Below are 27,021 nucleotides of genomic sequence, written 5' to 3' on the forward strand. Positions count from 1 at the left end.
TTTACAGAAAGATAACCAACTATGCCAACTATAAAATTAAATCATATAGAAGATGGCATTTGATGCAAACAAAAACGAAAAAAACTCACTTTATCTCATTTTTGGAACAAAGAATTTTGCATCAGATAGTAGTACAAACATCTGCCCTGGTTAAGAAATTGCATAAAAAGTGGTTTCAGAGCCACGTATCTTACTTACTGGCTAGTTCAGCAGGTACATAACTTCCTGGCACATGCCAAGAAGATGCTGGTATTGTGTGTATGGCATCTTAATGGCACAAATCTGCATGCAATTTTGCAATTAGCTTCATATAAACTAGCCCTTTCATCCCATAGTAAGTCTTGAAAGTAAGAAATCTACTTACATGCAATTATCCCTGCTAAACCATCATCGTGTACATGAGGGAAAACTGTGAAAAACAAAAGAACAAATTAGTGAGACTCTCAGGGTAGGCAAATGATCAGCAAAGCAAACCCTCATGTAGTACTAGGTCTGGCAGGGAATGACAATCATCTTAACCAGATTCAGAATGATAATATTACTTGGCTGTGGCAGGATATTTGGAAACATTTATGGCTGGGCTCTGGCACAAATGCCAGACAGTGCAGCACAGATTGGAATGAAGGGAATGAAGTTGTATGCAAATATTCATATTTTGAGGTAAGGTGCATTCAATCTCTCCAATTTCTGCTGTGATCTTTCAAATTTGTGGTTAATGTGCTCATTTTCTACTGTATGCACTGATTTTGTTGGCATACCTTATCTGGGTAACTATTACTAAAGGTACTGCCTACGTGAAAGTGGCCTAAAATATTCAGCACATATTTTGGTGGCCTAAGATTTACTTGGGACCACTTCACAGATTCATTGATAGCATACAGGCAGATTAATATCTACAATAAATATAGATAATGGAAAGCTTATGGTATAGATAATGTAGTTTCATGTAGATAACATGTGAATTAATGTATAGATGATGGTGAAGATAATGTACAAATTAATGTGTAGATACACTGACCCTGCATTTGTAATTGTGGCCTTGTTGACCACTAGTACCTTACAGATTAAACCCTATAACAGGTTGCCACTGCCTAGCCTTTGCAAGTCATGCCCTATTTAAAAATAATGTGATAAATGCTAAAGGGTTAATCTGCTTCATTTACTGTGAATTAGAACATTGTAAGCAAAAACATGTTGCATATATATTAGACCTTACTGTAGAACAGGGCAGTTAGATATTGCAGCTTACCTGTACCCATGTACCACGGGTCCATATCATAAGGGATGTGCACAATCTGCATGGGCATAGCTGCGCAGTTGGACTCCACAAGGGAACCTTTCACTGTGATGATGCCCGCTGAGTTAGATGGTCTGAAAATGTCCCTAACGGGGGTAATATTGTTAAAGCGCACATCTGCCAGACATCCTGTAAACCCTGGTGTGTTAAACTTCTGCACTTCGGAATCTATGATGCCAATCTCTAAAAGAGCGGGTAGGAAAGAGTTATTTAGACTTAAAAATATATTCCTGTAGAAGTGACATGCCTCGAATGTATGTATGTACGTACTAGGATCACATAACATGGCATTCCTACCCCACTCTAACTGCGATGTGATTGTATAATTTGACCAAAGGCAGATTTATTCTCATTAAATATTGCTTTATAGTACTATATGGGGTGTACCAGAGCAAAAGAGTTCTCCTTGCTTCTTTGGACTGGATTTGCCCACTACATAGTAAGTTGGGTTGAAAAAAGACATACGTCCATCACGTTCAACCATAATGTCTATATACAGTGGCTTGCAAAAGTATTCGGCCCCCTTGAACTTTTCCACATTTTGTCACATTACAGCCACAAACATGAATCAATTTTTTTGGAATTCCACGTGAAAGACCAATACAAAGTGGTGTACACGTGAGAAGTAGAACGAAAATCATACATGATTCCAAACATTTTTTACAAATAAATAACTGCAAAGTGGGGTGTACGTAATTATTCAGCCCCCTTTGGTCTGAGTGCAGTCAGTTGCCCATAGACATTGCCTGATGAGTGCTAATGACTAAATAGAGTGCACCTGTGTGTAATCTAATGTCAGTACAAATACAGCTGCTCTGTGACGGCCTCAGAGGTTGTCTAAGAGAATATTGGGAGCAACAACACCATGAAGTCCAAAGAACACACCAGACAGGTCAGGGATAAAGTTATTGAGAAATTTAAAGCAGGCTTCGGCTACAAAAAGATTTCCGAAGCCTTGAACATCCCACGGAGAACTGTTCAAGCGATCATTTAGAAATGGAAGGAGTATGGCACAACTGTAAACCTACCAAGACAAGGCCGTCCACCTAAACTCACAGGCCGAACAAGGAGAGCGCTGATCAGAAATGCAGCCAAGATGCCCATGGTGACTCTGGATGAGCTGCAGAGATCTACAGCTCAGGTGGGGGAATCTGTCCATAGGACAACTATTAGTCGTGCACTGCACAAAGTTGGCCTTTATGGAAGAGTGGCAAGAAGAAAGCCATTGTTAACAGAAAACCATAAGAAGTCCCATTTGCAGTTTGCCACAAGCCATGTGGGGGACACAGCAAACATGTGGAAGAATGGAACTTTTTGGCCAAAATGCAAAATGCTATGTGTGGCGGAAAACTAACACTGCACATCACTCTGAACACACCATCCCCACTGTCAAATATGGTGGTGGCAGCATCATGCTCTGGGGGTGCTTCTCTTCAGCAGGGACAGGGAAGCTGGTCAGAGTTGATGGGAAGATGGATGGAGCCAAATACAGGGCAATCTTGGAAGAAAACCTCTTGGAGTCTGCAAAAGACTTGAGACTGGGGCGGAGGTTCACCTTCCAGCAGGACAACGACCCTAAACATAAAGCCAGGGCAACAATGGAATGGTTTAAAACAAAACATATCCATGTTACAATGGCCCAGTCAAAGTCCAGATCTAAATCCAATCGAGAATCTGTGGCAAGATCTGAAAACTGCTGTTCACAAACGCTGTCCATCTAATCTGACTGAGCTGGAGCTGTTTTGCAAAGAAGAATGGGCAAGAATTTCAGTCTCTAGATGTGCAAAGCTGGTAGAGACATACCCTAAAAGACTGGCAGCTGTATTTGCAACAAAAGGTGGTTCAACAAAGTATTGACTCAGGGGGCTAAATAATTACGCACACCCCACTTTGCAGTTATTTATTTGTAAAAAATGTTTGGAATCATGTATGATTTTCCTTCCACTTCTCACATGTACACCACTTTGTATTGGTCTTTCACGTGGAATTCCAATAAAATTGATTCATGTTTGTGGCTGTAATGTGACAAAATGTGGAAAAGTTCAAGGGGGCCGAATACTTTTGCAAGCCACTGTATAACCTGCCTAACTACTAGTTGATCCAGAGGAAGGCAAAAAAACCCCATCTGAAGCCTCTCTAATTTGCCGCAGACGGGAAAACTACCTGCCTTTATATCAGGAAGATAGACAAATGAAATGTTATAGAATAATACATATTCCATAAAACTACACACACTGATGAACTACAGAATTGATGGTTCACTGGCTGACTGCACTGCAGTTATGGGCCCACACATTTATCAGCAGGCAGTTGTGCAAAAAAATCCCATTAAAGAGAGCTTCAGTCAACATGTGCTCCTTGCACTTCTGTATAATTGCACTTGGCACAACCGCCTGCCACCTGTTCTGAACTGAGTCCTGTTGCATCTATTGCAGGCCTTTGTGGGAACTTGGAGCTACTGTCTGATTCAGAGGTGGTGGTAGCTCCAGGGTCCCACAGAGGCCTGTATCAATAGCTGCAGTGGAGATGTGGCCAAAGAATTGGGCATAAGCCTTATTCTCTTGCCAAAAATTACATCTTCTGGACTTTCAGTGCCATTGCATTTAATTTGCAATGAACTACAAGCAATTACATCAATTTTGGCACATTAGCAGATGAAACTTCCCCTGGCGACCACAACAATGCTGAAATGCTGGGGAAAAAAATGCTGCAATTGGGTTAAAAAAACATGTTGATTGTGTTCAGAAATGTACTTTGCTCACAACATCAGTGGATTATGTCAGATTTTGGCTGCAATGTCACAACTACAATTGCACTTGATTTTCAAGAACCATCAGCATCAGGAAAGAGAGAACCAAAAAAGAGAGAACCACATAATATTTACTTTGCATTTTTTAATGGTTTTTCGAAAGCATATTTTTAGATTTTTTTCTGTTATGTATAACTACTATGCCCCAGCACTTACCTACTACCCTTCCTAGATAAAGAGCTTTTGGTGTATCGAACTTCCGATCCTCCCACAGGTAGAACTGATTCTTCTCTAATGGGTAAAAGTCCACCTGGAAGGATATAAATATGTTTTTTATCATATTATATTTTCACTATAATTAAGCATCTGATCAGATCATCCTTTTAACTGGAGGTGCAAGGATGCCTTCAAATTCTAGCTTTCCTAAAGATGGTTTAATCTAAGCTAAGGTTTAATTAAGGGGTCGTGGTGAACGGGTTGACCTGAACCAGGAGTAGAACAATTCATGGAGCAGGTCAAGCAGCTACTGGGGTATACTAGAGTATAGATGGCTTGGAAAAGTCTCAGCTGGCATACAATTTAATAAATGAAATGCCCTTCCCATTAAGAACTTGGTATTAATAACTGCTGGCTTGCTCCAGCCTCTAGAAATACTCTGACACTATCTTACCTGGGTATAAAGGGTGAGGTTTTCTCTGGTGATATTGACTCTGTGGGGTCTGCCATCTGTCATGTTCCTTTTGTTCAGCTGGTAGACATAAGGGGTAATACCAACCTTGTAATTTAGTTGCAACGTTCCTGAAACAGAAACGCATCAGTAGAGTGAGAAAAAATGTAGTTTAAGGTAAAAGAACAAAGAGGCAGAGACAAAGTAGTACAGGTAAGGTTTGGTTACACAACAGACTAGCACTAGTTTTGAAATGCACTGATGTTATAAATAAAGTAGGGGTTACCTACCATCAGGCCTGACGAGTACAGCTATGTAATCAGAGGAGAAAGAGCTGACATAGAGAAGAACAGCAGGGGAGGTTGTGGTTCTAAAACTAAAGGAAATCTCCTCACGGGTAAGGTTGCTCACAAACAGAGGCAGATATGCGACATTGGCAAACTCCTGTGCAGCCACCATGGCTGCTGACAAAATGCTGTGACGAACCCATGTGCCTGCTTCAAAATATGCCCCTATATCTGTAATGTATGTGCGGCAAAGAGAAAGAAAACATGGTAAATGATCATGTAGACCAACAAACCAGTACATTTGTTTCAGTTAAAAAACTTCAATGTACAATTTACCTCTAGTACAGAATGGTCCCTCAAAACCAGTCCCATTACAGTCACAAGTGTAATGACTGTATCGTTCTACACATCGGCCTCCATTCTGGCACTCCAACCGTGGTTTCTCGCAATACCCAGTGCAGTTGGTCCTCAAACCTAATGTTTCATTGGCTTTACCCTCTAAATCCAAAGTCACGCCATTCATTCGCAGTGCGCGCAGGCAACCAAGGAACGGTTTCAATTTGTGCTCTGCAGTGCCTGTATACCACATACAAATTGTAAGAGTACAACAATGTACCTGGATAGGGGATAGTCAGTTTATAACTTTTTTGTTTAATAGGCATTCTGGGTTTTTAAGAATGTAAATAAAGTTCGAGTTTTATCCATTCTCTGGCTGACCATGGTGCTTTGCGAGCCACTTTCTTCAGAGATTTGAGTTTGCTCCCTTGGGCTACGGGTTCGGGGCTCCAAGCACCCAAACCAAATTTCGGCATCGGTGAGTGTGTGTATATTTATGTGATCTTCACTGCATGTGTGCTAGCATTTGAAATATTTGGCAAGGGACCTGGGGTATATACACCCAGGTCAACACCTGTTTTAGGTAAAGATTTTTGTCTTTAACTTTGATCTCTTTTATAAATTGTCTAATTAGACTGTGTTAGTACACTATATATATATAAATTTTACTGAATTGGGTGTATTCTTTGAGGATTTAGGTAGATTTTAGCTATCCTTGACCTGCCCTTAAGTTCCAGCAGCTTATCCTTGTCTCGTCCTTAAGTTCCCACAGCCAATCTTTGTCCTGTCATAAAGACTGCCATGTGCTTCCTCCTGTCCATGTCCACCAAAATGAATAAATGCCCAAGGATTGAAATGAAAACAGCCTTAACCCATCATTTTAAGCAAGTATCTGACCTACCTACATAGAGAGGCTGATCATACGTCATGTTGAGGTAGGTCTGAAGAGGAAACTTGCGGATTGACCATGGAAGTAGGTCCACCTTGAGCCTGGCCAGCTTGACATTCATCTCAGCCTTTACCTGGTGCCATTCATTATCATTGAATTTAAAGGGTGACTTCACAGTAACATTTTCAAAACCATTGCCGATATCGTAGATGAACGCTAGTTCTGTTGTTGCTGGAAAACATTACAGATTACAAAAATCTATTAATTTGTTTTATTCTTCCCATTAAATCTATTATCTGTTGCCCGCCCACTCACAGTTCAACTCGATCCTAATAAAATTCCGGCATCTATACCACATATCCATCCAAAAAGTCTCATATCTCAAGTCCCATGTATGCCGCAAGGGAAAGCCACATCTGTTTCCTGATGTTTCTAGGAAGGTGCCAGAACGGGCGGTAGTCTTGAAGTAGAAGGAGATATCAATGCTGGTGTCTGGTTTGAAAGTTGGAAAAAGAAGGCTTGCTCCTTTCATAAATGTCACTGTGTTCCAGGTGTTTCCTAACAATGAGATAGATTTCCTTATTGGAAGTCAGGTGAACAGGTAACAGATCCCACTATACCGGATGTCCCAACAGATAATTTTCATGGCCTGGTAAGAACTAACCAAAGGTATTTTGAGTTGCAAAAGACCAAGGGCTGAGCATGTGGAACAGTACAGCATGCTGGCACTTTCTCTTTATATTATTATTATTATTGTTAACATTTATGTATAAAGCGCCAACATATTCCGCAGCGCTGTACAATAAGTGGGTTTCATACATTGGACATACAGAGTAACATATAAAGCAATCAATAACCAATACAAGAGAGCCCTGCCCAAAAGAGCTTTATACCTGTACCATATTCTCTCCATTTCTTATACTTCTCTTCCCTGCTTTCCATTTGAAGCCACTTTCCAATCAACTCCCATTCTATCAAGATCCCCCTTTAATTTATGTTCACCATTTTACTTTCTCCTTTGCTTGCCCCTTTTATTCTCTATTATACATTGCTATTCTCTCCTTCTTTTTCTGCTCTCATTCCACCATCACTGCCTTTTACGCTTTTTCCATAATTTTGTTTTGTACTTTTCTTCTTCTACTTCTATTACCTCCTCTCCTTTCTCTCATGCTTGTCTCCCCTTTCCTTTCTCTTTTTATTGCCTCTTGACCTTTTGGTCATAAGGTGTAAGGAACGTCTTGGTTACAAAGACAATCTCGTGAAGTTGGGAGAAACAAAGAAAGGAAGGCAGAAAGGAAGCTTTAAATTCATCTTTAAATTAAATTTTAGTATGATGTAGACAATGATATTCTAAGAATATTTGTTAAAGTTATTTAGCTTTTTATTTAGTAGCTTTCCACTTTGGGATTTCAGTAGCTATCTGGTTGCAATGTTCCAATGTACACCACTAAAGCTTTGCAAGAGAGTGGAATATGAATATAAGTAGGCCTGAATAAAAAAATAAGTTAGAAAAAGTAACAATATCAACAAAATTCTAGTCCCATAGAGCAAGCATTTTTTGACTGCTGAGGTCAGTGACCCCCATTTGACAGAAGAAAAAGGGAGACAGAGCAGTAAAAGAATTCAAAAACTGTAAGAACTAAAAAATGAGGACCAACTGCAGTTGCTCAGAACAGGACATTCTATAAAAGCTAATTTTACCTCATAGAACTACCTATTTAAGGTAGGGATAAGAAATACAAAAGGGTCATTGAGAAAACTCTGTAGTTCCGTATTCATCAGTAGTATATGTGATGCAAGGGAATTCCTAAAGTTTAGAATGCATCTAAAGAGTTTTTACAGTATAATGTACTGTATAATGTATTTTTAATAAAGGTGTTTGGTGCTGAGTGAGAAAATAAGAGAGTTATGTAATAAAAGGCACTAAGTTTGCCCAGGAGCAGTAACCCACAGCAACCAATCAGCGGGTAGAATTTACTGATCACCTGTTTATATAGTAACATAGTTAGGTTAAAAAAGTTCAACCATAATATTTTTAAACGCAAACATCTTATTGGTTGCTATCAGTTACTGCTCCTAGGCAAACTTAATGCCTTTTATTACATATGGGGGATAGTGGAGCTTTAAATCTAATTTCTCTTCACAAAATGACAAACATGTCCCAGTTGGACACAAACTCAAGACACCAGCCCTGCAAAGCAGCAGTCCATGCTCTTGTGCTATCCATATCTAACTACTCTATAGAATGGCAACCATAATAAAAATGACTTACTGTCTCCATAGCAGCGTAATGGCCCCACAGAAAACCAGGCTTCAGAGCCGGTCCTGTTTGTGTCCCCCACAACTACTCGTGTTACTGGTAGATGGTCACGAAACTTCAGCAGCCCTTTGTCATATTTCCTGGCATGAATAAGAACAGTGATATGTTGGTAATATTTTGTTACACAGATAAGCTACAAACTGCTTATTATGACCTCAGTGAACCAAAGGACTACACCAAGGTGGTTTCACTAAAGTAAAGGATTACTGTGAATCTTTTCTCCAGTATTTAGAATCAGTATTTAGAAAGTATCGCCAAAATGATACCAATTGGTGAGGGTACACCTATATATTCTAAACTAGATTTTGCCAATTGTTACCCAGGGGTAGATTCTCTAGGAAACACCTTCTTTCTTATATGTGTACCAAGATGGGCATCACTGGGACTGTCTTTTGACTTATCTTTTCTATTAGAGCCTGAATGGAGTTCCATTATTTGCGTTAATGTACAGCAGAAACCTATGTGGTTTATCAAATATTGTGAAAGAGATGTGGTAATCTGAGGCTTCCCAATATATAAATATATACAGTAGAACATATAGCACAAATGTATAACAGAATTGCAAGTATAATGCATATTGTAAAAAAAAAAAAACCTGCAAAATATGCACAAAATACAAAGCATTATATACAGTTAGCATAAGTCAGATAGTTTAACCCTGAAGAAACTCTATGGGGGGAAAAACTCAATTAGTAAATCTCAAAAAGTTGTAGCAAAAAAATCACAACAGAAAAATGAATCACTGTGAGTGATGGGTGCCTTCTACAGTTTTTAGGTGTAGGATTTAGAACTTGGAATCTTGGAACCAGCGCCATTCCCGGGTGCTTTTAAAAGTGTGCTTTCGGTGATTGTCCTTCTGGAAGAATGAGACCTATCTGACATTGGGTTTAATACTGCACTCCAAATAGTCTTGATAATCTCTTGATTTCATGATGCCAGACACAGACTCAAGGCACCAAGTTTCAGGAGCAGCAAAGAAACCCCAAAACATCAGCAATACTCCTCTTTGCTTGACCATAGGGATTGTGTTGTTTTGTTTGAAGGAGCTGGCTTGTTTAGGTGTGTTTAATAAACTCCTGCAGTACTTTGTCATGTTTCTCTGTCAGCTGTGGGTTGTATATAGTGATGAGTGAATCTGTACTGTATAAAAAAGAGGGATCCTCAATGGATTATTACTTAAAGAGAGACACCAAAACTTTTACAAATTCATTGACAGGGTTTTTTTTAAAAACATAGAAAAAAGTAGAAATACTACCTGTATATACAACCCACAGCTGTCCATTGGCTACATTTTAACAGAAGTAATCAAATAGTAAAATGGCAAAACCATTTAATCAAATACAAACATACATTCAGAATTTTTCAAGAAGACATAATTATACTATACCTTACAGCAGGGGTCCCCAACCTTTCTTACTCGTGAGCCACAGTCAAATGTAAAAAAGACTTGGAGAGCAAAAATAACATCATAAAAGTTCATGGAGGTTCCAAATAAGGGCTAAGATTGGCTATAGGAGGCTTTTTTGGTAGTATATCTTGTTTTTATTTAACCAAAACTTGCCACCTAGTCAAAAATTCAAAAGTAACTCCCTGGTTTGGGGGCACTGAGAGCAACATCTAAGGCATTGGTGAGCAACATGTTGCTCACGAGCCACTAATTGGGGATCACTACCTTACAGTATCATTGCAAATAGCTGTTAAAAATACATATAGCCCCATTATGCAAGTAGGATTCAAATTGTACATTATTCCAAACGTTTAGAATAGTTTCGATTTTTATTTTTAACAGTAGCGAGAAGACTAGGAGGCCAACTTTTACTGTCACGTAGAAGAAATTTTTAGAATTTTAGAATTAGAAGCAAGTAAAGCATGTAACATCGAACTCATAATTAAGACCCAAAGGTAAACAAATGTAAATAAAAAATTCAAAAGAACTCCTTCCTTGCTAATAGACTAAGTAAATCACCCCCAGTCTTACTTTCTCAATGCTTTGTTTCAGGAGCAGCAAAGAAACCCCGAAACATCAGCATAACTCCTCTTTGCTTGACCATAGGGATTGTGTTGTTTAGTTGGAAGGCATTATTTCTGGAAGGAGCCGGCTTGTTTAAGTGTGTTTAATAAACTCCTGCAGTACGTTGTGATGTTTGTCTGTCAGCTGTGGGTTGTATATAGTGATGAGCGAACCTTTTTGATGTGTGCAACTTTTTTGATGTGACCGCACATTTTTTGATCCACCTGCAACCTTTTTTGACCCGACAAAAATTCACCAATGGCGAAATGCAGAATTTCGTACCAAATCCATGCCTGGCAAAATTTGCTTATCACTAGTTGTATACAATTGAGCCACCATTTATTGAGATTTCAAGCTGTTGTCTGACATGATTGAGATCCTTTCACCATCATTAAAACAAACATTCAAAAATCATCCTCTGGAACCTGGATACAATCATCCACATCGTTGGAGAATGTCTACAGCAGTGATCCCGAACCACTGGGTTGTGCAAAAAATTGCTCAGGCCTCCTAGGTGGCCATTTTTACATTTCTGGCTCACCAACAATTTTTACATCTGAGTGTGGCTCACAATTAAAAAAAAGGTTAGGGATCCCTAACCTACAGTGCCACAAGCCTCTATGTTTTTGCTAAAGTTGCATACATTGGACACAAGAGATTTATGGTGTCTGGAGATGGACTTGTATCCTTAAGATTATCCATCCTTTCTTACAATTTTTTGTCCCGCCTCTTTTATTTCCCTCAGTGTAGTTCACACGGATAATTCAAAGGGACTGAATGTGTTCTCCTTACAGTGGATATAAAAAATCTACACACCCCTGGTAAAATGTCAGGTTCCTGTGCTATACAAAATGAGACAAAGATAAATCATTTCAGAACTTTTTCCACCTTTAATGTGACCTATAAACTGTACCACTCAGTTGAAAAACAAATTATAATATTTTAGGTGGAGGGAAGAAAACCAAAAAAACTATAATAATGTGGTTGCATAAGTGTGCACACCCTTAAACTAATACTTTGTTGAAGCACCTTTTGATTTTATTACAGCACAGCACAGTCTTTTTTGGTATAAGTCTATCAGCATGGCACATTTTGACTTTGCAAGATTTGCCCACTCTTCTTTGCAGAAACACTCCAAATCTGTCAGATTGCGAGGGCATCTCCTCTGCACAGCCCTCTTCAGATCACCCCACAGATTTTAAATCGGATTCAGGTCTGGGCTCTGGCTGGGCCATTCCAAAACTTTAATCTTCTTCCGGTGAAGCCATTCCTTTGTTGATTTGGATGTATGCTTTGGGCCGTTGTCATTCTGAAAGATGAAGTTCCTCCTCATGTTCAGCTTTCTAGTAGAAGCCTGAAGGTTTTGTGCTAATATTGACTGGTATTTGGAACTGTTCATAATTCCCTCTATCTTAACTAAGGCCCCAGTTCCAGCTGAAGAAACACAGCCCCAAAGCATGATGCTGCCACCACCATGCTTCACTGTGGGTATGGTGTTCTTTTGGTGATGAGCAGTATTGTTTTTGTGCCAAACATATTTTTTGGAATTATGGCCAATAAGTTCAACCTTGGTTTCCTCAGACCATAACACCTTTTCCCACATGCTTTTGGGAGACTTCAGATGTGTTTTTGCAAAATGTAGCCTGGCTTGATGTTTTTCTTTGTAAGAAAAGGCTTTCGTCTTGCCACTCTACCCCATAGCCCAGACATATGAAGAATACGGGAGATTGTTGTCACATGTACCACACAGCCAGTACTTGCCAGATATTCCTGCAGCTCCTTTAATGTTGCTGTAGGCCTCTTGGTAGCCTCCCTGGCCAGTTTTCTTCTCGTCTTTTCATCAATTTTGGAGGAACGTCCAGTTCTTGGTAATGTCACTGTTGTGCCATATTTTCTCCACTTGATGATGACTGTCTTCAACTGTGTTCCATGGTATATCTAATGCCTTGGAAATTCTTTTGTACCCTTCTTCTGACTGATATCTTTTAACAATGAGATCCCTCTGTTGCTTTGGAAGCTCTCTGTGGACCATGGCTTTTGCTGTGGGATGCGACTAAAATGATGTCAGGAAAGACCAACTAGAGCAACTGAACTTTATTTGGGGTTAATCAGAGGCACTTTAAATGATGGCAGGTGTATGCTGACTCCTATTTGACATTATTTTGAATGTGATTGCTTAATTCTGTGTATCTTTGCAAAGGGGAAGAAGCACTTCAGTGTAGAAGGGGTCACCCCCGAAAGCTTGTGCTTGTTTGTACATTTCTGCAAATAAATTATTTAAAGGCATTGCCGACACACTGGAGTGCTTCTTCCCCTTTGCAAAGATACATGGAAAAAAGGCTTGGGAGCGGCTGTGGAAGTTAAGCACCCTTTGAGAACATGTATGTAAGTGGTGTGCTGAAGATTTTTGTTTATGTTGATTGCTTAATTCTGAACACAGCTACATCTCCAATTAGAAGAGGGTGTGCACACTTATGCAACCACATTATTTTAGTTTTTTTGGTTTTCTTCCCTCCACCTAAAAGATTTCAGTTTGTTTTTCAATTGAGTGGTACAGTTTATAGGTCACATTAAAGGTGGAAAAAGTTCTGAAATGATTTATCTTTGTCTCATTTTTGTACAGCACAGGAACCTGACATTTTACCAGGGGTGTGTAGACTTTTTATATCCACTGTATATTGCTGGCACCTATCACAGGTAAGTTTATCTGTAATAGAATTTTCCAAATTCCACACATTTAAATAGCACAGCATTTTCAGTAATTTTCTGTCAAAACTGGTAGATTATTTACAATGAGAGTAAAGGTGCCAAACTTTTTGGCCATCACTTAAATATATATATATCTATATATATATACACACACACACACATGTGGGATACCCCAGACCTGAAATATCTTAGGCAAACATTTAAGGCAAGACAGCATATACCACTGCGTGTAATCCCCATCACAGTTGCAGAAAAGTTTTGGATCGGCACAGGACTTGTCAATACCGCAACCACATCTCTGGATTCCAGGGCTTGAACCTCCCCAGTAGAAGTGTCTTTCATTATTTCTCCCCATCCAGAAACTGTATGGCAGCCCATCTGTAACAGCCAAATGAAATAAAATGTGTTGCCTTAAATAAATTAAATAAAATATTTTGTTGCAAATTATATGTATATATAACAACAACTTTTATTGTACATTTACAACATGATATGCTGTATCTATAATTACAATGCCTAATTTATACATGCACTCCTAAAGGCATGGTGATTCAAAATATGAAAGATCCCCTTATTTACAGGACCAAAGCATTCCATATAATATATCCCAAATCTGTAAGCCTGGTGATACAGCATTTGCCTTTTCAATTATGCTTTATTGCACTCACTTGGAGTATTAAGGAGCCTAGATCTGTAGCAAGAAAACTCAATTCTCTGCTCGCAGTATTCAGATCCATTAGCGAGTGCGGACACTTCTCCCCAAGTTGCGTTCCAATAATTCACCTCTCCCAAGAACGGCTGGTCCGGGCTGGAGCCAGTGACTCTCGTAGCATAGTATCGATCATGATGCACAATCGTCCACGCTCGTTCCTCTATTGGGGTTTGAGGGCAAAAGGGCTTAAAAATTTATGTCAATAAAGGTTTCAGTGACTGCTTTAAGAAGCTGGTTGCATCTGTAGCCCAAAAAGCTGGTCATGCACATATCTGCTTACGTGGGCATCTCTGTGCCTGATTTGGGCAACCTATGGTGCTTACTTATTGGGAGAACAGCAGACAAGGCAGCCACAGAAATACTTAGTAAGCTGCTTACTTTGTTATATTTTATTGGCCCAATAAAAATTACATGCAAAGGAGAGTTATCGGAAGAAAGCTGACTTCCCAGGGGGCAATTAAATGGCGCATTTCAACTTTTTTAGCACATTGCCTCCCCCCGGTGTGAGAGATGAGACATCAATACCTGATATGTCGCAGTGAACATAGAACGGTTTCATTGGTCCACTGCCATCTGGATCTATAGTGTAATTGCCCGAATATTTACCACTAACCCTGTAGGCATCACAGTTTTCTTTGAAGAGGGCTGATAAAAATATATAAATAAACAAATATAGAATTAGGAAACCAGAGCAGCATGACATCCACATGGGAAGACATTAGTAAAAACAACGATTAATATGTAAAATAATACTTTGGGATATATATTAAATTAAACCTCTCTAAGACTGAATAGGTTCTCTTTCCCCCATCCAACACCCACATTGTTCCCGAGGTATCTATCACAATTAACAATTCTACCATCACCCCATCTTTCCAGGCCCGGTGCCTTGGGGTTATCCTCGATTCTGCCCTCTCCTTCACTCCTCATACCCAGTTACTTATCAAATTATGTCACTTTCACCCAAGAAATATTTTAAAAAATACAATCATTTATAACCCAAGATGCTGCCAAAATTTTTATTCACTCTCTTATCATATCTAGCCTGGACTACTGTAACTCTTTGCTAACTGGCCTTCCCCTTCAGAGACTGTCCCCTCTTCATATACCCCTACTCTGCCATGCCACTCTGCCAATCCCTCTACCAACCAACCCGCTTCTCTACTGACCTCCTCCTCAACTCCTCTCTCATTGCCTCCTCACACACTCAAGACTTTGCAAGGGCTGCCCCCCTTCTCTGGAATTCGCTCCCACAATCTGTCAGACTTTCTCCCAATCTCTCTGCCTTCTAAAAGATTTCTAAAAACATTTACTTAGAGAACTTACCCTAATCTAGTTTAACATAACCTCAGTGTGCTGCTAAAAGCAATAACCTGTGCCATGCCTCTCACCTTGCTTAACTCTTATCTTGCCCATTCCCACACCTTGAGTCTCAACCCCTTTTCCTAGTGGATTGTAAGCTCTTTTGGGCAGGGCTCTCTTCACCCTTTGTAATCAGTTATTGGTTGCTTTATATATTACTCTGTATGTGCAATGTATGAAACCCACTTAATGTACAGCGCTGCGGAATATGTTGGCTTTTCTGAATTTAGCCATTTCTACAATTTATGAAAATTCAGAAAAATCCCCTCAAAATTTTCACTTTGCAAGTTAGCACCTTCCATATAGTATTAGGTACCAAATAAAAACATCCTAAATATGAAAGCCAAGGGTCCACTGAACAGTTTGATGCCCATTGTGCATAGGATTACCAAAGTATCTGGCATTTAGAGACCCCAAAATGAAGTTAGTGCATACAAACTGGCCCAAAGATCACTTCAACTACTGAAAATTCAACACATTTACTGCATTTTTTCTGGAAAAAACATGAAAAAAGCTACATTGACCCCTAAAAAAACATATATTTTTGGAAAGTACACATTTGGGCAAAACTAAAATGGGTAACCACACATTTCTACTCCAATGCTTTTCCAAAATTGACAGTTTTGATAAAATACATAAAAATCACCTTAAAGCTTCCACTTTCTAGCACCTTATCTTTTACATAGCATTAGGCATCAAGAACGCCTATTATTATGTGCACTAATAGTCGCAGCGTATAAATAGTGCATATAAATAGTAGCCACATATAAATATTGCATATAAATAGTAGCATATAAATAGTAGCCACATATAAATAGTAGCATATAAATAGTAGCCGCATATAAATAGTAGCCGCATATAAATAGTAGCATATAAATAGTAGCCGCATATAAATAGTAGCCACATATAAATAGTAGCCACATATAAATAGTAGCCACATATAAATAGTAGCCACATATAAATAGTAGCTACATATAAATAGTAGCATATAAATAGTAGCATATAAATAGTAGCATATAAATAGTAGCCACATATAAATAGTGTATATAAATAGTAGCCGCATATAAATATTTATATGCTACTATTTATATGCTACTATTTATATGCACTATTTATATGTGGTTACTATTTATATGCTACTATTTATATGCACTATTTATATGTGGCTACTATTTATATGCTGCTACTATTTATATGCTACTATTTATATGCACTATTTATATGTGGCTACTATTTATATGTGTAATAAAAATGCCTTACCGGCGCGACGGGGACGCCTGGCGCGCCGCCATCGGCGGGGACGCCCGCCGCGCCGTCTTCTCCCTTCGCCGGCTTCCTCCTAGTGCGCGCGCGCGCACTTCCGCAAGTTAAAGGCGCAATGGCGTGAAATTTAAAGAGACATTGTTTACATTTTCTTTGTCCGTGATAGGATTGATTCCTGGTGCCTTTTCTGAGCTTTGTGCGTTAGTTCCTGTATCCTGCTAGTGTTTTCCTGTGGTTTTGACCCGGCCTGTTCCCAACTATTCTGCTATCCGTATCCTGATCCCAGCTTGTACGTTGACCCTGATTTCCGCCTGATCCTGCTGTTTGTTTATTCGGTTTGACCCTTGCCTGTCTGACGATCCTTGATTTCTGCCTGTCTCGACCCAGCCTGCTTGACTACGAACTTGCCTAATCATTTTGTACCGTGATCTTCGGCCTAACTGACTTTACTACTGTCGTGCCCCTTTGCTTGCCAGAACTCCTCGCCTTGTTCCTCTCGTTAAGTCCAGGTGGCATCTGAGTAGCTGAGGGCTCCTCCCGAAGCCAAAGGCAGTCACAATACTGGTGAAGCCGAGCCGAGTCCAGGGAACTTGGCATCAGTTCTGGTTTAGGGTGCCGACTGTGACAATATGCTACTATTTATATGCGGCTACTATTTATATGCACTATTTATATGCTACTATTTATATGCGGCAAACTGGAGGCTGCATCACTCTAGGGCCAACACAGACTTGAATAAATAACACTGCAAAGTCCATATTTTATTGCCAAAAGCTCATTAACTGTACTTTTCTATAATTACCGCCTGCCTCAAGTAGGTGTTAATTTTCGCATAGTCTAATGCGATATTTAGCGCGTCTAAGTGTTTGTGAATCATGCGTTAGTATTCTTTTCTGCGCGCTAATTAACGCATGCGTTAACATTACCGCATGTGGTTGCGCGCAAATTAACGCATGTGGTAATACTGTAGTGAATCGCGCGCTAATTGTCGCGATTTTCATGTCTTACTCTGGCTTCTGCAACATAAGAACCCCTAACAGTACAGAGACCCTAGAAAACCATATTTCTTTTCCTATATTTTAGGAAACTAAAATAGGTAAATACGTCTTTCTATTGCAAACTACCAAACTGCAAAGCCATGGTAAATGTTACGGTGATAAATCTGGCTATGGAGAGCTAAACCCCAAAATGTAATGAGTAAGTGCATATGATTACTTACACTTGTGGCAGGTCTCTCCCTTGTACCCAGTCATGTCACAGATGCAGAAGAAGTCATCCCAGGACTGGTAGCAACGGCCTCCATGCTCACATGGATTCGGTCTGCATCTGATTTTTTTTTAGAAGAAACAAAAATAATTTCACTGGAGAAAATGTTGTTTTGTACCCCATCGTTCAACATGAGCCATTGCAGAACCACCTAAGGGAGGGATTAGGGGTATATACTAGATGAGGGGTGCCCAGACTTTGTCCCCCAGCGATCTACCTTTGATTCCTCCTCCATACGTACACATCCCATTAAACGCGCTGCACTTCCGCACCCCCAGCTTAGACACGGTCTACTAGAAATCCACGGGGGATCGACTGTTGGGCTGCGATCAACATCTTGGTCACCCCTGTACTAGACCGTTAGCAAAGTTACAAACTTTCAAGCAGATGTTAAAGGGGTTGTTCAGCCCTTTAAATAAATAGGCTCTGACCTCTACCAGCAGGCCTTCAAGCTGATTTATATATTATTATATAATATATACTTCAATATAATGCACACTGTCAGAAAGGCAAATGTTCCTTCACAGAGTACCTTAGCTATGCATTGCACAGTTGCTGCAAGGTGAGGCATTTCCCAGGCATACCAAATAAAATGTATATCTACGGCAGGACAACAGAGTTGGAATTCATTCCACTGGTGCTAAGCTGGATTGAGGTTCAGGTCAGTCAAATTCTTTAACTCCCAACCTAATGTGTTTGAATCTTAATTTGTGCATGGAAAGGACCTCCCCTTATCTATTGCCATAAAGTCATATGCACAAAATTATCTAGGATGACACTGTATAATGTAGCAGTACCTGCATCTACAATGACTGTGGCCCAGATAGCCAATAATTATAATGGATGTCCACATACTTCTAGCCATACAATGTAGGTCTAAAGCAGTGAAACAAAATTCCTAGACACATTTGATAGATCACATCATCATTATCATATGTGATAACATAAGTGTGGTTTGGAGTGGGTGTGGTTTAAAAAGGGGAGTGGTCAAAATGGGCTTCCATTATCGGCCCTCTACCATGTAGTCCAGAAAAATTCTGGCCCTCTTTACCACAGAAGTTGGACAACACTGATTTAGAGAGTAATATTCTAAGACAATTTGCAGTTGGTCTTCGTTTTTTATTTGTACTTTTTTTTTTAAAAAAATATTTAACTTTTTGTTCAGCAATGCTCCAGTTTGGAATTTGAGCAGTGTAGTGTTTAAAAACAGCCCTGTTATGAGATGTTTGTTACGTTTTGTTAGGAATACGAATAGGAGAGGACCGGACTGGAAAAAGAAAAACTAAAAAGTAACGATAACAATAAAATTGTAGCCTTACAGAGCAATAGCTGGAAAAAGTCAGAAGAAGGAAAATACTTTAAATATATGAAGAAAAAATGGAGACCAGTTGAAAGGTTGTCTAGATTTAGTAATCCTATAACATACCAAGGGGCAGATTTATCACAGTGTGAGTTTAGAGCTTAATACATAAAAACTCACCTATGTTCTACTGATTCCTATGGGATTTTTAGAAGCGTATTTATCAAATGGTGAACTTTCATCCAGTGATAAATACACTTCTAAAAATCCCATAGGAATGAATAGGATGTGGGTGAGTTTTTATGTAAATGTACACTTTGATAAATTTGCCCCAAAACACAATTTAAAGGTGAATCACCCTTGTTTGGAGTTTTTTCTAAAAATGTCATTGTCCCCTGCCCAGCCTTTGCCAAATACATCCATTTAAAAGCCACTCTTACTTGAACTTGTGGCCTGTCGTTTGATTCTGTTAGTGTTAGGTTTTATGGGACATCTGACTGAATGTGATGCATACTGTACTTTTACAAATTACAACCTCTTACAACATCTGTGGTTTTATGTATTCACCCAGTTTAAAGTCTTAAAACAAGACAAATCCAATCTTCTAACAAATATCATGTTTTCATTATTTGCACAGCAAAAACTAATTACACATGGAGAATCCCTGTAGGAATAACAAATGACCCTTTTCTTGCTTCAGTATCAGTTAAGAGGTTAATGAGATTCGGCTGTAGAAAATCAAGTGGCTTGATAATTACCAGTAGGGGTAAACATTTCTGTATAGAAGGACTAGTGTTGCCACCTTTTTTGAGATGTAATACCGGAAATAGGATCTGTTATCCAGAAGTTCCAATACAGTAAGGCCATCTCCCATATACAGGTATGGGACCTCTTATCCGGAAACCCATTATCCAGAAAGTTCCCAATTACGGAAAGGCCATCTCCCATAGACTCCATTATAAGCAAATAATTCACATTTTTTAAAATTATTTCCTTAATCTCTGTAATAATAAAACAGTACCTTGTACTTGATCCCAACTAAGATATAATTAATCTTTTTTTTGGAGCCAAAACAATCCTATTGGGTTTATTTAATGTTTAAATTATTTTTTTTAATAGACTTAAGGTAGGCGATCCAAATTACAGAAAGACCCCTTATCTGAAAAGCCCCGGGTTCCCCCCCCTGGATAATGGGTCCCATATCTGTACTCCATTTTAAGCAAATAATTACATTTTTTTACAGCTAATTTCCTTTTTTCTGTAATAATAAAACAGTGCCTTGTACTTTATCACAACTAAGATATAATTAATAATTATAATTAATCGTTGATATTCATAATTATTGGAGGCAAAAAAATTCTGTTGGGTTTATTTTATGTTTAAATATTTTTTTAGACTTAAAGTATGCAGATCCAAGAAAAATCCCCTATCCAGAAAACCCCAGGTTCTGAGCATTCTGTATTGCAGGTCCAACGCCTCCTATGTCACTTTTAGAAAAATAAATTAGAAACAAAATACAAGCAGAGTCATAGTCAACTGCATTTTGATTGCTTGTGGCTGTTTAGGAGTTATAGTATAGGAAAAAGAAAACTCTGGCCATAACAGCCGGCAGTGAGGTAAAACTGCTGTAGCACAACCGCAATTGCCTTATTTTCAACAGCTTAGCTTTGCAGAGTTGCATTAAAATACATCACAAGACAAAACAGGACTACAAATTTTAGGAATGTTAGACAGGGATCTATTTTTTTCTTCTTTACCAGGGGACCCTTGGGTTTTAGGTCTTAAGTAGGCAAGACAATAGCTGGACCCAGTGACATTTAATAAGGGTCCTTAAGCTGGTTATTTTGAGGACAAAGCAATTTAGTTGAATGTGGCCCCAAGATTATAGATGTGGTCCTGTCGTTTCTAGTGCCCTCTGGAAAGAGAGAAACGTGTGGTTGTTTTTCATCTTCACACATAACACTTTTTGGTAAAAGTCTAGTATAGCAAACCACCAAGAGAAACTCATGCCTACTGTCAAGCAGGTTAGTAACTCTTCATTTTTGAATGGCGTGGTTGTTTAAATATTAGCCTTCAACTTTCTCTGCTGCTGGAAATATTGCATGGGTATTACTGACCTGTAAGGCTTTAATTGCATTATGATTATCCTACTGCGTGGTTGCTAGAATAATTACAAAGCATAAGAGTTGTGTAAGGCAGCTATGGGTATGGACTCTACACCAGCACACATGTTTACATATTTGCTCTTCATTAACTACCTATCAGCAATGGCGCAAACGTTGAACATGACCTCGGAGAATCTCCCGAATAACCCCAGCTGCATGCGATGTAAATCCACTGGCTGCCCATCAACATTGATCATCTGCATGCACCCATGGAACGCCGTCTGGTTTGAGTAGCAGCCAGATCCTGCAGCGGGTTTTGGGCAACCTGCAAATATATTGCAGACAAGTGATACAGATATTTAACTTAGGATAATATAATTAATATCACAGAGATGAACCAGTCCTCGATCTGACTGGAAAACCAAGCCTGCCAAATCAACATGGCCAGGTAATAGTCGGGGAGGTTCATCGTACACTGGCAGATAAGCTGCTGAATAGAGATAAGGATCTTAAATCTGTCCATGTATTGCTACCTTTAGGGGCAGATTTACCAAAGTGTGAAGTTAGAGTTTACCACAAAAAAAATGTACCTACTCTCAATGGGGTTAAAGAAAGCAAACTTATCAAATGGTAAACTCTAAATATGCTTCTAAAAATCCCTTAGGAATGAATAGAGTGGGTGAGCTGTTTTGTAGTGAACTATAATTTTACACTTTGAGCAATCTGCCCCTTAATGTTATATACATTATATGGCCAAAGACAGCTGCCTGGCCAACGGTCAGCTGGCTATCCAACATCTTATTCCAAAACCAATGGCATCACTGTAAAGTTGGTCTCGCCTTTGCTGCTTAATAGTTGATAGTGTTCTATGAAGGTTTCCGACTGGATGTTAGAACATTGCTGGTGTGATTTGCTCTCATTCAGCCACAAAAGTTTTAGTGATGTTAAAAAATCAGGCCTGGCTCACAGTTAATTTTTCAGTTTCTCCTACGTATTCAGTGGGGTTGAGGTCAGGGATCTGTACAGACCACTGAAGTTCTTTCATTCCCATTTTGCAAACCAGTTCTGTACAGACTTCGCTACATGTACAAAGGCATTTTCCTTCTAAAACAAAAAAAAAAAGCATTTCCCAAAATGTTGTCACAAAGTAGGAAGCACAAATTCTCAAGAAAATAATTTCTCCCAGTAGTATTAAGGTTCACTTTTACTGGAGCCAGGGGTCCTATTCCAAATCTTATACAATTATTTCACATCCATCAAACTTTAGAGTCAGCATTTCACAATTAGGCAGGCAATGTTTCCCCAGTGACTTTGACATCGCTAGCCATCACTTGGCATTTGCATGGTGACATTAAGGTTGTGTGAAGCTGCTTGCTAATGGAAAGACACCTTCTTAGGTTTCAGATGAATAGTCCTTGTGCTGTTGAGTATTCCTGATGCAGTTTAGAAGTCAGCAATTAGTTTGTCCTTTTTCGTGAGTCTTTGTGGTCTAACTATCTAAGTCTGAACTGTTGTTGCTCCCAAATGTTTCCACTTCACAATGACCAATATCTGTTAACCAGAACATCTCAAGCACAGCAGATATTTAAAGGGATACTGTTGTGATTTTTATGGTATATTTTTTTATTTCTAAATTACACTGTTTACAAAGCAAATAATTCACTCTATCATTTAAAATGTTATTCTTGAATCAACAAATGTATTTTTTTCTAGTTGTAATATTGGTGAGTAGGCAGCCATCTCAGTGCATTGTGCCTAAGTCCGAGCTTTCAGATAGAGTCAGCACTACAAATTAGAACTGCTTTCAGGTAACCTATTGTTTCTCCTACTCCCATGTATGTGGAGGAGTCACAAGCCAGATTTGGATTTCTTACTATTGATTGCTATTCTGATATCTAACGGGAGCTGCTACCTTCCCATTGTTCTGCTGATTGGCTGTTGGGAGTGGGGTGATATCTCTCCAACTTGCAGCTCAGCAGTAAAGTGTGACTGAAGTTTATCAGAGCACAGGTAACATGGCTGTAGCACCCTGGGAAATGAAGAATATGCCTAGCCCCATATGAAATTTGAAAATGAAATATAAAAAAATCTGTTTGTGTTTTTTAAAAAAGGATTTCAATGCAGGATTCTGCTGCAAAAGCTCTATTAAAGGAGAAGTAAAGGTAAAAACTAAGTAAGCTTTATCAGAAAGGTCTATGTAAATAAGCACTCACAGAAAAGCTGCACCGTGTCCTCTATTCAAAGAAACACAGGATTTCGTGTCTCCTTTTTTGTAACATGTTCTTTGGGTATCTGACTTACTCTCTCAGAAAAATCCTTCATTCCAGGGGCCAGAGTCTGCACAGTTCTCTTCTCTCTCCCCTTTTCTGCTCCCCCTCCCACAAGAATGCTAAGATCTCCCTCCCCCTACCTTAGGAATGTGTGCTCTGAGCTATCAACAGCTAGAGCTGTAGCGGGAATCTACTTAAAATGGCAACTGCTGTCTTAAACAAAGGGAGGAAGCTTCTCTACTCTCTACTCAGGTATGGTAATGCTTTCTGCAGAATAAATATAGTGTTCTAGGTGGGACTAATGTGCCAACTCTATTGGCAGCAAAATGCCAAAATGACTTTGCTTCTCATTTAGAGAAAAGGGCATTTTACTTCCAATAGATTAGCCACGTTAGTGCCACCTAGAACACTATATTTATTCTGCAGAAAGCTTTACCACAGCCCTAGAAGCTCCCTCTGTGTGTTTAAGATAGCATCTGCCCTTTTAACTTGGTCTCCTAGCTTCCTGCTGAAGCTCTAGCTGCTGGTAGCTTACAAATTCTGATGGGAGGGGGAGTGAATTCTTATGGGAGGGTGGAGCAGGAGAAGGAAATCATGTGTTTCTTTTGATAGAGGACTCATTGCAGATTTTCTGTGAGTGCTTATGGCTGTATTTACATCTCATTTAACTGATGCGTTTTGAAAAAAACATGTTTTCCCATTATAGCATTCCTTTAACAAACTGACTTGTAAAAGTGACATCCTATGAAAATCACTTAGCTCTTTATTAAGACCCCTTGTATTGCAAATTTATATTTAAAATTACTATAATGGTTGAGAAGTCCTAAAATATGATAGATAAGAGTGTACAAATAGCAGGCTTCTTCTTCTAGTGACAAACCACCAGTGTTTTGTGTTTTGCAGTCTATGCACTCTATAATGCTTTGTGATATTTAATTCATTCACTGTTGTGAGGTGCCTGGTTACTTTTGCCCATCTAGTAACCCATAAGTAACATTTCCAAAGATGTTATGTAAAATGCAATAAAAGTAGAAGACATTATTTAATGAGAATTTTATAAATAAAAGCATATAAATAAGGAATATACAGTAATTGAAATACCTGTACTTGGCTTTGTACCTACCCCCAAAGTAGTAGGTGTCTCCTGTTCCCACTTGAAAATCATAGTTAACCTTGAACTCTGCACCTTCATCTTCATCTATGATAACAACAGCAGAGTTCTCTCTGGCCACCAATGAGACTGAATGCCAGAAACCATCATTCAGTCGGTATCCTGGAGAAAGAGAAATAGTGAGTGGGGGGCTCTGTGCTTAAATAGTATTGCCTAGGCCTGATAGTGATCTTTACAATCCCGCTGGTCATATAGAAGGATTGGGATTTTTTGCAAATTAACAACTGCTGGGTGTACCTTTATGCTAGAAAATTGCCTATAATAGCATGGATCATCCAAAGTAAAAATCCTGTCAACACTAATCTCTCACAAACCCCACCAGGATAACCGAAGTGGAACCTGTATACAAAATAATAAAAAAGGTCACCTTGAGACTAAAACCTCTCTCCTTAGGAGGATTGGACTATTTTAGTGACTCTTTTTGAATTTTCAATTTTTAACTTCCTATTATATATAGAGCATATACAGACTAAAGCAAGGTAATAAATTAATTTGATTATATGTGATCGGGAATGTTGGTAGGCTGGCCAGCCAAGTCTTAATTTGTTTTTAATGTGGTAGATATAATCAATACTAATAAATTGTGCCGGTTAGTAGGAGATTGCAGTAATCTAAGCGGGAAAGGATAAGGCCATGGATAAGTGTTTTAGCAGGAACTTGTGAAAGAATGGGACATATCTTGGCAATATTGCGGAGGAAAATGCTGCAGGTTTTGGCAGTGTTATCAATACGGTTAGAGAAGGAGAGGGACTGGTCAAAAATAACCCCCAGGCAAAGTGCTGAGGGTTAATGGTCATGCCATCAATAGTAATGGTGAAAGGAGTAGGAGGGCCAGGTTTGGGCGATAATACTGAGCTATGTTTTAGCTAGGTTAAGTTTGAGGTGGCGTTGGTTAATCCAGGATTAGATAGCCAGGAGGCAGTTAGCAATCTGGGTTTGAACATCAGTGGTTAGTGCAGGGGTGTCAAAGATATATGGTCTCCTATAGAGAGAGTGTACAGGGAAAAGAGCAAAGGACCAAGTATAGAACCTTGCGGCACTCCCACACTAAGCTGAACTGGGGAAAAGGAATTGTTAGCAAAAGCAACAGAGAAGGAGTGGTTAGAAAGATAGGTAGAGAACCAGGATGCAGCTTGAGAACAGAGAATTTGCATAAGGACAGAATGGTCAACAGTATCAAAATCAGGGGAAAGGAGAACTGAGTAGTGTCCTTTGGCCTTAGCAGTCTGGAGATCGTTTGGTACTCTACATAAGGCTGTGTCAGTGGAGTGAGCAGGCTGAAAACCAGACTGCATAGGGTCCAGCAGATTGTGGGTGCAGAGGAATTAGTGACACAAGAAAAGACAAGACATTCCAGGAGTTTAGAGGCTAGGGGTAGGAGAGAGACTGGACAATAGTTAGATAGACAGGACGGGTCCAGTTTAGCCTTTTTAAGAATGGGTTTCACATATGCTTGTTTGAATAGAGTAGATAGAAAAGTACCAGAAGCCAGAGAGAAATTGAACATACTGTATAAGTCAGAGCTGGAGTTAGGGTAGGGGCACACTGTTTTAGTAGTGATAAGGGCATAGGATCAAAGGAGCTAAATACAGAAAGAGTAGATTTAGTAAGGAGGAGATTGTTGGTGTCTAGAGGTTTTGAAAATTGGTTGTGGATAAAAAAACTGACTTTGCTTTTAAAAAAATCAGCAAAGTCCTGGGGGGTATGTTCAGATGATTGATTCATTAGGAGAAGGAAGAAAAAGTGAGTTAAATATGGAAAATTAGCGTTGTGGGTTTGATTTATTATTATTTACAAGTGTATTATAGTATGCTTGCTTGGCCTGGGATTGGGAAGAATTAAGACATGCCATAAGAAATTTATAATGGAGGAAGTCTGCTTTTGCACGATTTTGCTCAGCAGATTGTGCACAGGAGCGCAGAAATCTTCTGTTAAGCCAAGGACAGGGATTGTGGGCACAACTGTGTTGAGACTGCAGAGGGGCATGGGTGTTTATTGAAGATGATAAAATAGAGTTATAGCATAGGATAAAGAGAGTTAGAGAGAGCCGTTATATCCACCATTCGAGTGCTGCGAATCAGGGTTTTAAGCTGAGAGTTAGTAGAAGGAGGAGACGTGTGAGATAAGATTATGATCTGAAGGAGGAAAATGTTCACTGTTAAGTGCAGATAGATCTAGATTTTTGGAAATGACCAGATCTAGGAAATTACCATCCTTATGGGTATGAACTTGATGGACATACAGTGGTGTGAAAAACTATTTGCCCCCTTCCTGATTTCTTATTCTTTTGCATGTTTGTCACACAAA

The 27,021-nt window shown here is 39.2% G+C and overlaps 1 protein-coding gene across 1 annotated transcript in view; it reads right to left on the bottom strand.

Moving 5' to 3' along the window:
* Positions 1-27,021, bottom strand: part of cntnap1 (contactin associated protein 1) — a 62,527-nt gene that overhangs the window by 1,680 nt on the left and 33,826 nt on the right. The window contains 15 exon segments of the mRNA NM_001097290.1: positions 365-409; positions 1,250-1,480; positions 4,263-4,356; positions 4,717-4,844; positions 5,004-5,231; positions 5,337-5,576; positions 6,238-6,456; positions 6,541-6,783; positions 8,498-8,625; positions 13,487-13,643; positions 13,934-14,137; positions 14,503-14,622; positions 17,822-17,928; positions 21,427-21,598; positions 24,667-24,816. Coding sequence (NP_001090759.1) covers positions 365-409; positions 1,250-1,480; positions 4,263-4,356; positions 4,717-4,844; positions 5,004-5,231; positions 5,337-5,576; positions 6,238-6,456; positions 6,541-6,783; positions 8,498-8,625; positions 13,487-13,643; positions 13,934-14,137; positions 14,503-14,622; positions 17,822-17,928; positions 21,427-21,598; positions 24,667-24,816 — 2,466 coding nt within the window.

This window comes from Xenopus tropicalis, chromosome 10 (genome assembly GCF_000004195.4).
Source record: "Xenopus tropicalis strain Nigerian chromosome 10, UCB_Xtro_10.0, whole genome shotgun sequence".
Taxonomy (NCBI): domain Eukaryota; kingdom Metazoa; phylum Chordata; class Amphibia; order Anura; family Pipidae; genus Xenopus; species Xenopus tropicalis.